The following is a 16,132-nucleotide window of genomic DNA, read 5'->3' as shown; positions in this document are numbered from 1 at the left end:
CTTCCTGAAATCCTCCTCGTCTGGCTTTGTATACCAAAATGCATGACAATATTTTCAGTTGTCCATTTCAATATAAATGTATCCTTGTTTTGTATGTTGTAAACTCTCCTTGTGCTGAATGATTTACGAATCCTGGCTGCAACCGGAGTCTAGATTCTGTTCTGTTAACTTTGCATTTTCAGTACCACTGAATATATACCAAAAAAAATCCCTGCCTTTTTTTTTTTCTTCATAATTTGGGGTGCGGGTATTATTTGTTATGCTTTTTTTCTTTGTTTTTTCTGTCCACTTTGTTGCCAAATCTGTTCCTGCCAAAACCAAGACGTATTCTGTATTATATATATTACTTCATTTACGTGGCATCATTTTAAGTACAATGTGGACGAACGTTCCATACGTGATAGGAGGAAAAATAAGACTCATTTTGAAATGACAAGCAGTAACCACTGTGCATTTTGCAGACAAGAAGCAAACTTACCAGGTATCGAAAACAGGATATGCAAATATGAAACTAAAAAACTACAGTTTGGATATGAGGTCACGAGTGAAATGTGTCTGTTGAAAGCTCTAGCAAAAGCAAGAGTTAAAAATTACAGGTTGTAAGGCTGGCCATGGATGACTCACACTTTCACACTTGTTTCTGAACTATATGCCTTCATTGTCTAATAGGAAAATTAGCACTGCACAATGTCTCCCAACCAATTATGAAGAAAATATTGTGAATTTCCACAGATTTATAACTTTGTGCCAGTGGAATTGTAATTAATTTGCAAATTGGTAATGCAGATAGACATTAGATGAATGTAGTACAGTAGAACCTCGATTATACATTCCTGGAAACTACGTTTTCCCGGATTGTTTGTTAAAATGACGTGGTCCCGCGAGCATCCTAATTCAATCCTACATACATCATCATTATAGACCGTTATGCCTTTCACCGTTCAGTCTCCAAGCCTCTGTGAATTTACTAAATGTCACCACAATCCTCTATTTGCAACCAGTGCCATGGCCTCATTTAGTTCTATACCTCTTATCTTTAAATCGGTAGAAACTGAGTCTAACCATCATTGCCTTGGTCTCCCTCTACTTCTCTTACCCTCCATAACACTCCTAGATAACCTATCCTCCTCCATTCACCTCACGACCCCAGTACCAAAGCTGGTTTATGCGTACAGCTTCATCCATCGAGTTCATTCCTAACTTAGCCTTAATCTCCTTATTCAGAGTACCCTCCTGCCATTGTTCTCACCATTTTGTACCAGCAATCATTCTTGTTACTTTCATGTCTGTTACTTATCATCTTCATCATCATCATCATCACTTTAGTTTTCCTGAACAGCAGCTTATACTTCAGATGTTTTCTGAGGCCATGATAGCACTTGTTAGCAGACAGTATACGTTTTTGGATTTCAGAACTAACATTGTTCTTGGAATTAACTTCTGATCCAAGGCATGTAAAGCTACGCACATCAAACTTATACGAGCCAATTTCTATGAATGTAAACTCACTAGGGTAGTCTTCCTTGGTTACGGGCATGTACTTAGCTTTTCCTTCATTAATCTGTAAATTCATCTTTCTTGCTGCTTTTTCAAGGCTTGTGAAAGCTTCTTTCAATGCTCTTGGTGTTCTTGCTATTAAATCAATATCATCTGCATATGCCAAAATTTGAATTGATTTATATAAGATGGTTCTCCTTGTGTTGATACTTGCATCTCTAACAACTTTCTCCAAAGCTATATTGAACCAAAGGCATGATGTATCTCCTTGCCTAACTCCATTCTTGGTCATTACAGCACTTGATAACATATTCTGGATCTTAATTTGATTCCGAGTATTTTCCATGTTGGCTTTCACAAGGGCGATCATTTTCTTAGGGATCTCAAACTCTTCCATTGCTACATAGAGATTACTTCTATCAATGCTGTCATAAGCTGATCTGAAGTCAATGAATAGATGGTATGTATCAATTCCAAATTCTTTACATTTTTCAAGTATCTGGTGAATTGTGAAGATCTGATCAATAGTATCTTCCTTGGCAAAATCTGCATTGATAGTCACCAACCACATTTTCCATGTAAGGCACCAATAAGAGAATATTGGAAAATATTTTATAAGCAATGGATAATAAGCAAATACCTCTATAGTTAGAACACATCATAACACCTTTCTTATGTATCGGGCAGATGATGCCTATGTTCCATTCATCAGGGATTGTTTCAGCTACCCATATCTTGGCCACTAGTTTGTGAAAGTGTTTAACAAATTCTTTTCCAGCAAGTTTCACAAGCTCTGATTGTATTAAATCCATTCCTAGATCTTTGTTATTCTTTAACTTCTTAATGCCAAGCTCAACTTCCTCAATAGTTGGTATCGGTACTTCTATGTCTGATTTTCTTGTATGTACAGGAGGTAAGGTTACTTGGTTATCACCTGGACTTTCATTCAACAGTTCGTCAAAATATTGGGCCCATCTTTCTAGTATTGCTTCCTCACCACCCAGTATTAAACCATCTTTATCTCTACACAAACTTGTTCTAGGCTGGAAATCCTTACGACATTTATTTAACTTCTGATAAAAAGTGCTCACGTCATTCATCCCTTTCAACTGTTCCATTTCTTCTAATTTTCCTCTCATACTGTCTTTTTCTTCTTGTGCAATCTCTTTTCTTCTTTTTTGGAAGTTCTGTACTCTTCCACTGCTTTTTGGGAGTGGTTCCTCTGTTGCATTCTCTTGTATGCTTCATTTTTTAAGGTTGTCGCTTGTGCACACTCTTTATCAAACCAATTGTTGTGCCAGACTTTCTCTTCCCCTCCTAAAACTTCATTTGCAGTTTTTAATAGTGCGTCTTTAAGATTCTTCTAGATTTCATCAATACTCTCACTATTAGTTAAATCGGTCAGGGCCTCATTAAGCAAGCTAGCGTATTTGAGAGCAGTTTCGGGTTCCTTCAGCCGAGCACTGTTGAACTTTCTCTCGTTGGATCCATGTACCTTTCTTGCATTAGATAGTTCTAATAGTTGCAACCATAAGGTAGTGGTCAGAGTCAATATTGGCCCCCCCCTATAGCTTCTAACATCTATCAAGTTGGAGAAGTGTCTTGCATTTATTAGGAGGTGGCCAATTTGGTTAAAAGTACTTCCATGTCATTTTATGTATGTCCTTGTGATTAAAAGTTGTACTTCCCACTACCATATTTCTCGAGGATGCAAAATGTGTAAGCCTGATTCCTTTATCATTAGAAATATCATGAAAGCTATATTTCCACAAGGTCTGTATTCGCCTTCCTTTCTATCTTCGCATTCAAATCCCCGAAGATTATTTTACAGTCTGCTCTTAGGCACTCATTATAAATTTCATTCAATTCATCGTAAAATGAATCTTTATCTTCGTCGCTCTTCTCTTCAGTTGGAGCATGTGCACAGATAAGACTGTAATTAAAGAACTTCCTTCTAATTCTAAGTCTGCACAATCTATGCGATTTTGTCCAAAAATCCATGATAAGATGTTTTATCTGCTTATTGACAATAAAACCAGTACCAAACATATGATCCTTCATGTGGCAGCTATAGAATACCATGTGAATTCTCCTCTGTATCACTCCTTCACCAATCCATCTCACTTCTTGAATAGCAGTAATATCTAGTCGATGCTCATCCAGCTAATTGAGCAACTTTCTTAGGTTTCCAGCTTGGTAAAGAGTTAAAACATTCCACGAACCAATTCTCAAGACCTTTACACGTTTACGAGGACGTCGTAAAAAGGTCAGGCCGGCTATTTCTTCTTCAGATTTCGTATTGAAAGTTTTTTACAGATTGGGTTATCAGCCCAACGCCAACCCCCAGCAATCCTGAAAGGCCATCTACTACATCTAACTTATGAACAAGATATCCTGAGCCCATCCAGCTTTCGCTCCCTTAAAGCAAAGTTGGTCTGAAAACTGACAAATGTAAAAATAGTTTCGTACAGGAGCTGACTTCCTTCTTACAGACTACTGTTGATCGCAACTGCAAGCTTACTGCATTAGCTTTACTACACCTCGATTCAATCTCACTATATTACCATCCTGGGAGAACACACATTCTAAATACTTGAAATTATCTACCTGTTCCAGCTTTGTATCATGAATCTGACATTTAATTCTCTTGCATTTCTTATCTACCAACATCAGTTTAGTCATCGAAAGGCTAATTTTCATACCATACTCATTGCACCTATTTTCAAGTTTCAAGATATTAGACTGCAGGTTTTCGGCACATTCTGCCATTAAGACCAATTTGTCAGCATAGGCCACACTGCTTACTATATTTCCATCTAACTGAATCCTTCCCTGCCACTTTATACCTTTCGAGATGATCCATGTTAACTACAAACAACAACGGTGAAATATTACAGCCTTGTCTAACTCCTGTAAGTACCCTGAACCAAGAACTCATTCTACCATAAATTCTCACTGAAGCCCAATTGTCAACATAAATGCCTTTGATTGATTTTAATAATCTACCCTTAATCCCATAGTCCCCATAGTATGGCAAACGTCTTTTCCCTCATTACCCTGTCATATGCTTTCTCTAGATCTACGAAACATATCTATTCCTCTCGTATCATTTTTCAATTACCTGGCACATGCTGAAAATCTGATCCTGACAGCCCCTCTGTGGTCTGAAACCACACTGGTTTTCATCCACTTCCTCTCAACCACTGATCGCGCCCTCCCATCCATGATGCCAGTTAATACTTTGCCTGGTATATTAATCAATGTGATACCTCGATGGTTGTTACAACCATTCCTGTTCCCTTGCTTATAGATAGGTGCAGTTACTGCTTTTGTCCAATCTGAAAGTACCTTACCAACACTGCATGCTAATTTTATTACTCTGTGAAGCCATGTCATCTATTCCTGCTGCTTTGTGATAGTGGAGTTTATTTGCCACCTTTTCCACTTCCTCATGCGTAATTTCACAAACATCCTTTTCCTCCTCCCCATGAGCTCAGTTGTTCGTGACACCACCAGGAAGTTTTCCTTTTACGTTGAGAAGATTTTCAAAATATTGCCTGCAACTCTCCAGTGATTCCCTGGGTTCTATTATGAGTTCACCTGAATAACCTAAACATGGTTCATTTCCTTTTATCCTCCCTTTCTAAGATTCTTTATTACTGTCCAGAAAGGTTTATCTGCTGCTTGACCTAACCTTTCCAAGTTATTACCAAAATCTTCCCACGATTTCTTTTTTGGGTGATACAGATGTTGATTCCCATAGGGAACTTGAAATCTTTGTCCCGAATGATTAAATTTATAATACCAATATAGTTGGTCCGTTATTGGACATTATAAATTTTCCAGGTAACTCATTCCTGGTTTTCAGCGTTTTGCCCCCGTGTGCTATTTGTTTTGCTCTGTTTCTTTCATGTATGTACAATTCCCTGTCTGCATCAGCCCTTGTTTGAAGCAGTTTCTGATAAGCCTTCTTTTTAAGTTTACAAGCTGCTCTCACTTCATCATTCCACCAAGACGTTTGCTTTTTCCCATCTTTACTCACAGTTGGCATTCCCTTACTGTTTCTACTACAGCATCCCTGTATGCCACCTATTCTTTTTCCTCTCCTCACATTCCTAACAGATTTACTGAATTCGAAGTCGGTTAAGATATAGTCTATTACGGTTCTGGTACCCCTACCCTCCCAAATATAATGGAAAGAGACCTGAGGAAAATCATGGGACCGATAGATGCAAGGAGTAACAGATGGTGTAGAGGACAGAGAACTCGAAAGGAGAAAGATAGAAGAGAATAGAATGTAGATAGATAGAGAGATAAATAAATAGAAGTCATTGGAGAGTCTTATTATTTACTGATTGATCGCACTGTGTGATAGAGGTCGATACAAATTATATACGTAATAGAAGCAAGATACAGTGAAACCACAAGATGAAAAAATGGTATATGTCTTTAGTGCCAGGAGTGTCGGAGGACAAGTTCGGCTCGCCAGATGCAGGTCTTTTGATTTGATGCACGTAGGCGGCCTGCGTGTCATGATGAGGATGAAATGATGATGAATACAACACATATACCCAGCCCCCGTGCCATCAAAATTAACCAATTAAGGTTAAAATTCCCGACCCTGCCGGGAATCGAACCCGGGACCCTGTGACCAAAGGCCAGCACGGTAACCATTTAGCCATGGAGCTGGACAATCACAAGATCATAATAATAGTTACAAATCCATATTAGAAAACCAATGGATGGCTCATTAGCTGTGAGAGATACACAAGATTAATTTACACCACTGAATAACTATAATTTGAAGACTAGGAATTCCTTCATCCTTCTTGGCTGAGTGACTCTGTTGAGACGCTGGCCTTCTGACTCCAACTTGGCAGGTTCAGTCCGGTGGTATTAGAAGGTGCTCAAATACGTCAGCTTTGTCTTGGTAGATTTGCTGACATGTAAAAGAACTCTGTGGGACCAAATTCTGCCATGTCTGCATCTACAAAAACCATAAAAAAGTAGTTCATGGGATGTAAAACCTTCTTGGCAATCTTTCCTTATTCTCTGCATGCGGCCCCTTCTCCTCCTTTGGTTTCAGTCCAAAGATTGGTATGTAGCAGCTTTCTGTAAACTCTATTCTGCAGCTAATCTCGTCAGTTCCAAATAATTATGGCAGCCTTTGTCCTGCATTATTTGGTTTCTGTACAATTGATGTGGTCTACCTCTGCAATTTCTTCTTTCCACGGTGCCCTCCAGTATCGTGTGCAAAAGACTTTCATGCCTCAAGGTACAATATGTCTGATGGAGTTGTCTCTTCTATGAGTTAGTTTAATCCACAAGCATGGTTTCTCCTCAGTCCTTTTCAGTGTTGCACTCCATAGATATCTGCACCAGGTGTTTCCTGAAGCTTATGCTGATATTATTGGATTTAAAGAGTTTTCTTGTTGAACTGCTTGGTTGATGCAAGTGGCAATTTCTCTTCTACTTCTTCCAGCGATTTGTTATTTTGCTGCAGAGATAAGTGAACTCTTGTACACTTTCCAGTTGTTGACTATTTAAAGTGAAGTGAGGCTGTGCATTTTGCTGACTCCTGATAGGACTTTGGTTTTTATTTTATTGATCTTTATGTTGTACGTTTATGTTCCATTTCTGCTATAGTATTGTTCAGGTCGTCTTAGTTTTCTGCCAGGACTGCGATATTGCCTGCAAAACATGGTGATTCATTTTCATTGCATCTTGATGCTTCTAGTCACTAGTAAATTATCATTTATTTCATCTTCTGTTTTTGAATGTATACAATGGGTAAGGGTGAACAGTATTTCTGAACTCCTTGCCCGATGTTGACCTCCGTTTTGCAATCTCCACATCGTGTAACAGCTATTCGTTTCCAAATTGTCTTCCTGTTCTTGTATTTGACACAGAGTTTCTTTAATATAAAAAGTAGTTTTTCCCATTCAGCTTTATCAAAAGCCTTCTCCAGGCAGGTTTTATGAAGGCAATCAAGATCTTTCCTTAGTCATTCATAATTTCTTAAAGCCAAGGTTGCTTCTCAAGTCCCTCTACATACATACATACATACATACATACATACATACATACATACATACATACATACTCCATGTCGTTCCATCTTAAGCGATGGGTCAGCGAATGAGGCTTCTCCACCATTTCCTGTCTCTGAACTTCTCTCCAAAGTATGTCCTCGCTGTTCAGTGTCAGTCTTCATGATGTCCTTGTACCTTAGTCTTGGTCTTTTGTCTTCAAGTTTTAGATCATACATTTGTTTCGGTGATCTGTTATCTTCCATGCGTCGCATATGTCAATACCATCTCAGTCACTGGGATGTTATTCTGTACTGCAGTCTTACAGCTTGAGCCTGTATGCGGATTTCCTCATTACGGACTCTGTCCCTCCGTGTTTTACCGATCATGCTATGGACAAATCTCATTTTTGCTGCCTGGATTCTACTGACATCTTTACTTCTCATGGTCCATGTTTCGCAACCATAGGTCAGGATTAGTACGTAATAGGTTTCATGTATGACTCTTTTCCTAAATCCAAACTTGATCTGTCATCATCATCATCATCATCATCATCATCTCCACATTTCCTTCAGTTCGTTTTGGGATAATGTTGGTGAGGATTTCAGAGGCATAGGTTACAAGGCTCAGTGTGCAGTATTGATCACTTCTGTTTGTAGACGATTTCTTAGGAATATCTACAGTGAGACATTTACTGAAGTCTCATGGGATAATTCTGGCATTGTACATCTCACAAACCAGATTGAATAGGGTTTCCTTCACATTGGCTCCAGTGGCTTTACCAGCTCTTCAGGTAAATCGTCAATCCCAAATGCCTTTCTGCTTTTCAGATTTTCCAATGCTCGATTAAATTCAGCAGGGAGTATTTCATCACTATAATCTTGAAATATAAAGTTTATACAATACTCAATAATAATAATAATAATAATAATAATAATAATAATAATAATAATAATAATAATAATAATAATTTGATTACTTCTGGAGAAGAAAGACCACTACAGCATGGATTAAGGAAACGAAGAAGGATATGGAAAGGTTAAGCATCTTGGAAGACCAGCTGTTAGAAAGGAATACGTTTAGGAACACACTGAAGAATTTGGAAGGTGTTCAAGCCGCAGGAAGAACTAGGAAGACCGGAAGAGCCTGGACAGATGAACAACAAAAGCAGGCCAGTGAACGCATGAAGGAGTATTGGACACAGAGAAAACTCCACACGAAGAGAAAGAAATGAAGTTGTAGCGTGATCCTTAGTGGTCCATTCGCTTGTAAAAAAAAAAAAAAAAAAAAAAAAAAAAAAAAAATAATGGTATGCGGACTCCAAAAAGGCCTGGTGCAGGTTTTTCGAGTTGACCCCGTGTAGCCAACCTGCGCGCTTGTGAGGATGAGGCCCTACCTGTAATATGAATTCTAATGCTGAAGACAACACACCCACCCAGCCCTCGAGCCACTGGAATTAACCAATGAACGTTAAAATTTTCTAACCCAGGATCCCTCTGGGCCAAAGGCTAGCATGCTACCCATTTAGCTATGGAGCCGGACATAGAATACTGTTTAAAAAAAAAAAAACACTAATAGGCCATAGGAAAGAATTAATCTTGAAATATTTTAACTCGTCGTAACTTAGGCCTATAACCAAAGCTAACCAAGAAAGCATCGGTAGGTAAAATAGCATCAAAATAAGCATCAAAATAATCATCCTGTAGGGGAAAAAAAAAAAAGTTTCCAAATCTGAAGGTGGACTAATTTCGTAGTTTTCTGAGTAAGCTATCCGCCGACACCAAGTTTCACCCTTTCCCCACCTCATCATCATCATCCCACATCCACATGTGTACGTCCCCTGTGGCCGTCAAATAGAAAGATCTGCATCAGGCAAACCGAACATGTACTTGGAGACTCCCACAGTGCCAGAAGCCACATGATCAATAAAATCTATCAATTAATTATTATGGTGTCAGTTTTTGTTCCATTGTTGCAATCGTTAATTGTTGTTTTTAATAGGAAATTACAAATTAAAAGATTTAAAAGATTTTTTTCATCCAATTACCATGCATTATTACTTTTTTAGCGAATGATGGTGGATGAGGCAGACATAGAGATTGTTGGAGGTTCCAGTGGCGGTCACAGCGGCAGTGGATCACATCGTTCGAGTCTGAAGCGCAGTGCCTCTAGCAGCGATCTCTCCTCACCTCGGCATCCCAGTAAACGAAAGCCCGGTCCTATTCCCAAGGACACGGTGGTGCGGAGGCCTTCATCTCCCTTACCCTTCACGCCTCCTGCGTCACCATCTCCTCCAGCATTGTGGCCACCTCCTGTGGATCTGGCAGAAGTGGCAGTACCACAACCTGTACTGTTACCTGCCATACCAGTACCTGCAGCTGAAAGTGATATTCCATCACCGGGGATAGACTCTGGAGGTACAGAACCTCCTAAACTTTTAATGGTTAATGGAGACATAGGTAAGTTTCCCAGTAACATCACTCGCTTTCTATTGCCATTAAATTACTGTCATTGGCTAACTTGCAGTTCAAAATTTGCTAATTTTTAATTGTAGGTGGGGGAAGAAATTATTGAAGGGCAATCTCCAATTTTTTTAGGCATAAAACATTAAAATTTTATTGTACAAAGCTTGAAAAAAATTACATGATTAAGAACTGTACATGTAAAAGTATTAGTGCTCAAAATGTTTTACATGTTCTGATCTGTGCCCAAGTGCACCAAGCTTTGTGAATATCTGTCTTACAAAACCATGATAAAACCCTTACATTGGTATTGTCATAAAACGTGTGCATCATTGATATTGCATGGTTTTTGTACTGTAGTTTCTCGACTCTGACAATTTCAAGTAGTGCTCAGAAGGCAGTGATAATTTCTAGTCACTTGTAGTGTTATGTGGATATTACAGAGTGATTACAAAAAATCGACATAAAATTGAGATATCCAAATTTAAAAACTTTATTTTTTATCAAATTAATATTTAAAAACAAATAAACAGTTGAGACATTTGCCGTGTAAGTTTAAAAGTAGCAGCAGTGCAGGTGAACTTGATCTTTGAGTCCACCCTAGAAACACAAACATTGCATAAGTTAAAAGCTTTTTGAGTATTGTAAACGTGGAACATTTTATTAATTATATCATAAAACTGTTCAAAGTTGACAATATGGGCTAAATATGACATATTACAAGTAATAAATATCAAGCATAAAAAGTGCACAAATCAAAATTAGTTCATTAAGTGCATAAATAAAATCAACGTACCTGTCCTTTACTCTCCACAGCTTTCTTTGGAAGACGTATCAGTAGACATAATCTTCATCAGTGGAGTTGTTCGTATCCATAGCATCGTCCCACATGATGTCATCCTCCGAGTTATCCATCACATTAGATATCCCAGCCTTCTTGAAACTTTCTGTGACAATATTTTCCGTGATCGGATTCCAAGCTAGAGGAATGCCAGAGCACAATTGTTCGATGCCGGGTCTCTTAATGCTGCCCCTTTTTGTTATTTCGAAGGAACCAGATACCTTCCATTCCCCATAAAACCGGCGGAGATGATCTTTGAATGGTTTATTGACAGACATCTAGTGGCTGTAAAACTGTTGTTAACCCACCTGGTATTATGATGTGAACGGTGTTGAGACGGGACATCTTATTTTTAAAGATCCCCATTAAATAGCCATGGAAACTGTCCAGAACAAGTGTTGATAGAGGTGTTAGTTTTTGTTAATTAGTGATAACTTACAAGTCTCTTTTTTGTCCCGCATTGGGATCAACTCGGCTAAGGTTAGGTGGAATGGAGAATCCCACCTTCCAATACTTGTTTGTTTTTTACTGCTAGTCTATGTAATTATGTAACATAATCCAGCTGTGGGATGAGCAAATACCCATGAAAACAAAAATGACATTGTACAAGTCCTATTATACACCAATTCTTACATACAGTCTCGAAACCACAACACTGACCAATAGAGATAATTCCAAACTTCAGGCAGCTGAAATGAAATTCCTACGCACTATGATCCAGAAAACCAGGAAAGACAAGATTAGGAATGAGAAAATTAGAGAAGTAAGAATAGACAATTCTCTCCTAAATAAGATTCAGATATCAAGACTGAAGTGGTTTGGTCACATGAAGAGGATGCCAGTAAACAGAACTGCAAGGAAGGAATTTGACAGAAAGGTAGAAGGAAGACGACCCGTGGGAAGGCCACGAAGGAAATGGATAGATTTAGTTAAGAGCGATGTAATGCTGAGAGGTCATGATTGGGACAAGTTGGTGGAGGAAGAATGGTACAAGGACAGGATGAGATGGAGGAGGCTTATATACCACACCCGGGAAACTGGAGATGGTTTAGGATAATGATGATGATGAATCCAGCTTAAAACCTAATTACATTATTTAAAAAGTACATGTTTCATTTCCTAATATGGAACATCTTCAGCTAAAAGAGATACAACAATTGGCATGAACGAAATAAAAAACGATGATGATGATGATGATGATGATAAAATGTTTCTTCATGTTGGGTTAAAACCTCAACAAGTGAATGTTTGAGTTTAAGACAAAAATCAGATGTAAGGGATCTTCTTTCTTCAGAAGCTGGAGAAGTATGTACTTTTAATACCTTGAGGATAGGCTTAAAATGTAAAATTTTAAAATACATTGATCGGGGGAAACTCCTAATGAATAACATCTTAAAACTTTAAAACAAAAATACCTCGACTTCCGTTGAGGTTACATAAAATCAGCTTCATGGTCCGTATCGCACTTCAATAGATTCACAATTAAGTATTTATTTATTTTCCACCTAGTCGATACAATGATTGTTTAAGGCAATTTTTAATGGTCAAAAGTGGTACATGTTTTGTATATTATCAACATCTTCAGCCACATAACACTGTTTAGATGAAAAATATATAAAATTGACAAAGTAATGCTTTAGAGGAAGCGTCCTTAAAATTATTAATTTTAATTGCCTTAAGCAATCATTGTATCGACTAGGTGGAAAATAAATAAATACTTAATTGTGAAATCCGTTGAGGTTTTAACCCAACATGAAGGAACCTTTTATCTTATCATCATATGTGTTTTTTATTTTGTTTATGCCAGTTTTTGTATCTTTTTTAGCTGAAGATGTTCCACAGTAGGAATGAAACATATACTTTTAAAATAATGTAATTAGATTGTAAACTGGATTATGTTACTTAATTACATAGACTAGCAGTAAAAAACAAACAAGTATTGGAAGTTGGGATTCTCCATTCAACCTAACCTTAATTAGCAATAAAACAATAAAAACTATTTAGAAGTTAGGATGGTTGTTGCATCATACACAACCATTAATCTGGCTCAAGGGAGATAGGGTCACCTCCCCTATCCTTCACATGAGTAATTCTTGCCTGGTGCATCCATGTTGTGGGGGTGGATATCCTCCACATCAGTAGGCCCGTGTGAAGGAGAGCTAAGTTCAGGCAAGGACCCAGTCTCACGGGGTATAACGTGGAACCCATGTCCAGGGTTATGGATGAAGAACCTAACAGCATCTTGGGCAGAGAAGAGAGCTTCACAATTGCAAAGATGGTGGATGAGGCAACCCAACCTCTCTGGGGAAATTTAGAAAAGGAAACCACTGCCTTGTAGAGTAGAGGAATCTTCAAAGGCTAAGGGAGTAAACCCCGAAAGAAAATCCTCAGATGCGTTAAGCTTAGTAGGTCGGAAGATGAGTAAATTTGTACTTGCTTTCAACTATAATACAAGCCTCGGATAGAAGTTTGAAAATGGAAATGGAATTGACAAGTCTCTGGCTACAGTTGCACAATATGATGGTAATCCTGATGTTCGGACAAGTGTTAGATCAGAGAACAAAACCCGATTTGGAACAATATATTTTAAAAATGAATGGGAAGGAAAATGAATTGTTGGATCTAATAGAGACAGACAAAAACTCGACATTCTGGAATTAAGTGAAGTAAAATGGAAAGGGAAAGGAATGAAGAAACTAAGAAAGGGTTACACCTTGTACTGGATGTTTAACAGTAAAGAGAAAAGAAATGGAGTGGGATTTGTAGTGAATCAGAATGTTGAACCAATAGCTGAAGTTGAGTATGTAAATGAAAGAATTATAATAATGCACATACATGTAAACAAGGAACTGTTGAAGATAGTACAGGTCTATGCTTCACAGACAGGATGTAGCGTGGAAGTAAAAGGTGATTTCCTCAAAGAACTGGAAACTCGCATTGTTGGAGATGGGATCATGATAATGGGAGATCTTAATGCTCATGTAGGAACTGATAGAATGGGATATGAGAATGTTCTGGGCCCACATGGGTATGGCGATAGAAATGTAGGTGGAGAGAAACTGTTGGACTTTTGTATCAGAAATAACCTGATAATAAAGAACACATGGTTTTTGAAGAGGAATAGCCATAAGAGCAGCCAATATAGTTGGGATGGGCTGTATTGTACATTCATCGATTTTATAACAGACCAAGAATGGGGAAGGTACGTCATGAATACGAAGATAATCCCTAGTGAAAGTATGGAAGGTGATCATAGATTATTAATTGTAGAATTAAAACAAGTAAAAATTATTAATTGTAGAATTAAAACCAGTAAAAATCTCTAAAATTGTACTGAAGAAGAAATCAAAGATCAGGATTTGGGAATTATAAGAGAATAAAAGAATGACACTCCAAGTTTGGATAAAAAGGAATTGCCTAACACGGAATTATGAGGTGGAAAAGAAGAATGGGACAGTTTAAGGCAGGCATTTGTGGAAGCAGCAACTCAGGTATGCGGGGGGGGGGGAAAGCAAAGGTCAAGGGAAAGAAGACATGGTGGTGGATAGACAAAATAAAAAAATAAATGAAAAGAAAGGAGCAAGGTGAAGAAAGAAACGGATATGGAAAAGCATAAAACATATCGGAGGGATGAGAATAACATAGAAAGGTTACATGTGGAATACAAAAGATAGAAACTACAAGTAGAGAGGAGTATCAAGGAAGAAAAGGAGAAATGTTGGGGAGAGTTTACCAACAAAATTGAGCAAGATAGTTGAGGAAATCGGAAACTATTCTACAGAGTAATAAAATCGAAAAGAATAAATCAAGAAAAAGTCGAGAAGATGGATCCATAGTACATGACGAAAAGGGTCTTCAGAAGGTGATGGCAAAGTATTTTGAAAAACTTTATAATGAGGATGACTGCTCAGAGGAAGTAGGAGATAAGAAAATAGAAATAACAGATGCAGAAAAAGAGAACCCAATAACATGGTTGGAACTTGTAAGGGCAGTGAAAGCAATGACCAAAGGTAAAGCAAGTGGAAAAGACAAATTCAATGCTGATATGATTACGGCAGCAGGAAGCATTGGACTACAGTGGCTATACAGAGCCCTCATTGCCATATGGAAGGATGAAAGGATACCTGAAGATTGGCAACAAGAAAGCATTGTACCATTGTTCAAAAATGGAAATAGGAAGAAATGTGAAAATTATAGAGGTATAACCCTATTATCACATGGGCTAAAAATAATTGAGAAAATCATAGACAAAAGACTGAGGGGTATAATAGAAACACAGTTAGAGGAAGAACTATATGACTTTAGACCGAATAGGTCAACAGTAGACTTGATATTTACAATGTGAACAATAATGGAAAAACATCTGGAAAGGAACAAGGAAATCATCTTAGTATTTTTGGATTTGGCAAAAGCTTATGATACAGTTAAGAGAAAACATGTATGGGAATGCCTACAGGAAAGGAATGTACTAAAATCATTAATTAATGAGATAAAAATGTTGTATCATAAGAGTAAAAGCAGTGTACAAGTGGGGAGTGGTACCTCTGAAACATTTTATACAAAAAAAAAAATTTCAAGCAAGGATGTGCACTGTCACCATTATTGTGTATTATATTGCTGGATGAAATCATAAAACATGTAAAACAGAGTATCAGTAGTGATGAAGTGAATGCTTTGGTATTTGCAGATGATGTGGTGATTTGGGGAAAGGGAGAAAAGGAAGTACAAAGGAAACTGGACATTTGGAATTAAAATCTGAAGGAGTTTAGAATGGTAATTTGTAAAAAAAGAAAACTGTAGTCATGCTCTGTGAAAAAGAGAAACAGAGAAGCCAAGTGAACATAAACAGACAAAGGTTAGAGAATGTGGAACAGTTTACATATCTTAGTAGCATTATTAACCCTTTGCAGACAGATTTTTTCCTTGTGTTGTCCTGCACTAGTCGTGTCTTTTTTTTTTTTTCCGAAAAAGCTGTATAGTTACAATGAAGGTATAATGAAGATACAAAGTCTGACTCAATACATTATGAATTAATCACTCTAGATACACACTATAAGCAATAAACATGTAGTTGAAAGACAGTTTGCTCCTTTCCTATTTATATTTCTTCTCCATGTGGTACTTCTCGAAGCATTCATTTGTATTTTTTCTCTTGCATAGCAGTGAGTCTCATCAACAGTTTGTTGTACCAATTTTTCCTCAAAAATAGTGAAAAAAAATTCAACGGGAGTAGATGGTTTCTTACCTGTCAGAGATGAGAAACCACTAATCAAAGTGTGTGGTTTCTTTACAAAGTTCGGATC

At 37.7% G+C, this 16,132-nt stretch overlaps 1 protein-coding gene across 3 annotated transcripts in view; it reads left to right on the top strand.

Moving 5' to 3' along the window:
* IntS6 (integrator complex subunit 6) overlaps nucleotides 1-16,132 on the top strand; it is a 129,510-nt gene that overhangs the window by 83,759 nt on the left and 29,619 nt on the right. For all 3 annotated transcript variants that reach the window (XM_067152111.2, XM_067152110.2, XM_067152112.2), the window contains one exon: nucleotides 9,595-9,985. In XM_067152111.2, coding sequence (XP_067008212.1) covers nucleotides 9,595-9,985 — 391 coding nt within the window. The remainder of the gene's footprint in view (nucleotides 1-9,594; nucleotides 9,986-16,132) is intronic.

This window comes from Anabrus simplex, chromosome 8, assembly GCF_040414725.1.
Source record: "Anabrus simplex isolate iqAnaSimp1 chromosome 8, ASM4041472v1, whole genome shotgun sequence".
Taxonomy (NCBI): Eukaryota; Metazoa; Arthropoda; class Insecta; order Orthoptera; family Tettigoniidae; genus Anabrus; species Anabrus simplex.
This window is presented reverse-complemented; position numbering and strand designations above follow the sequence as displayed.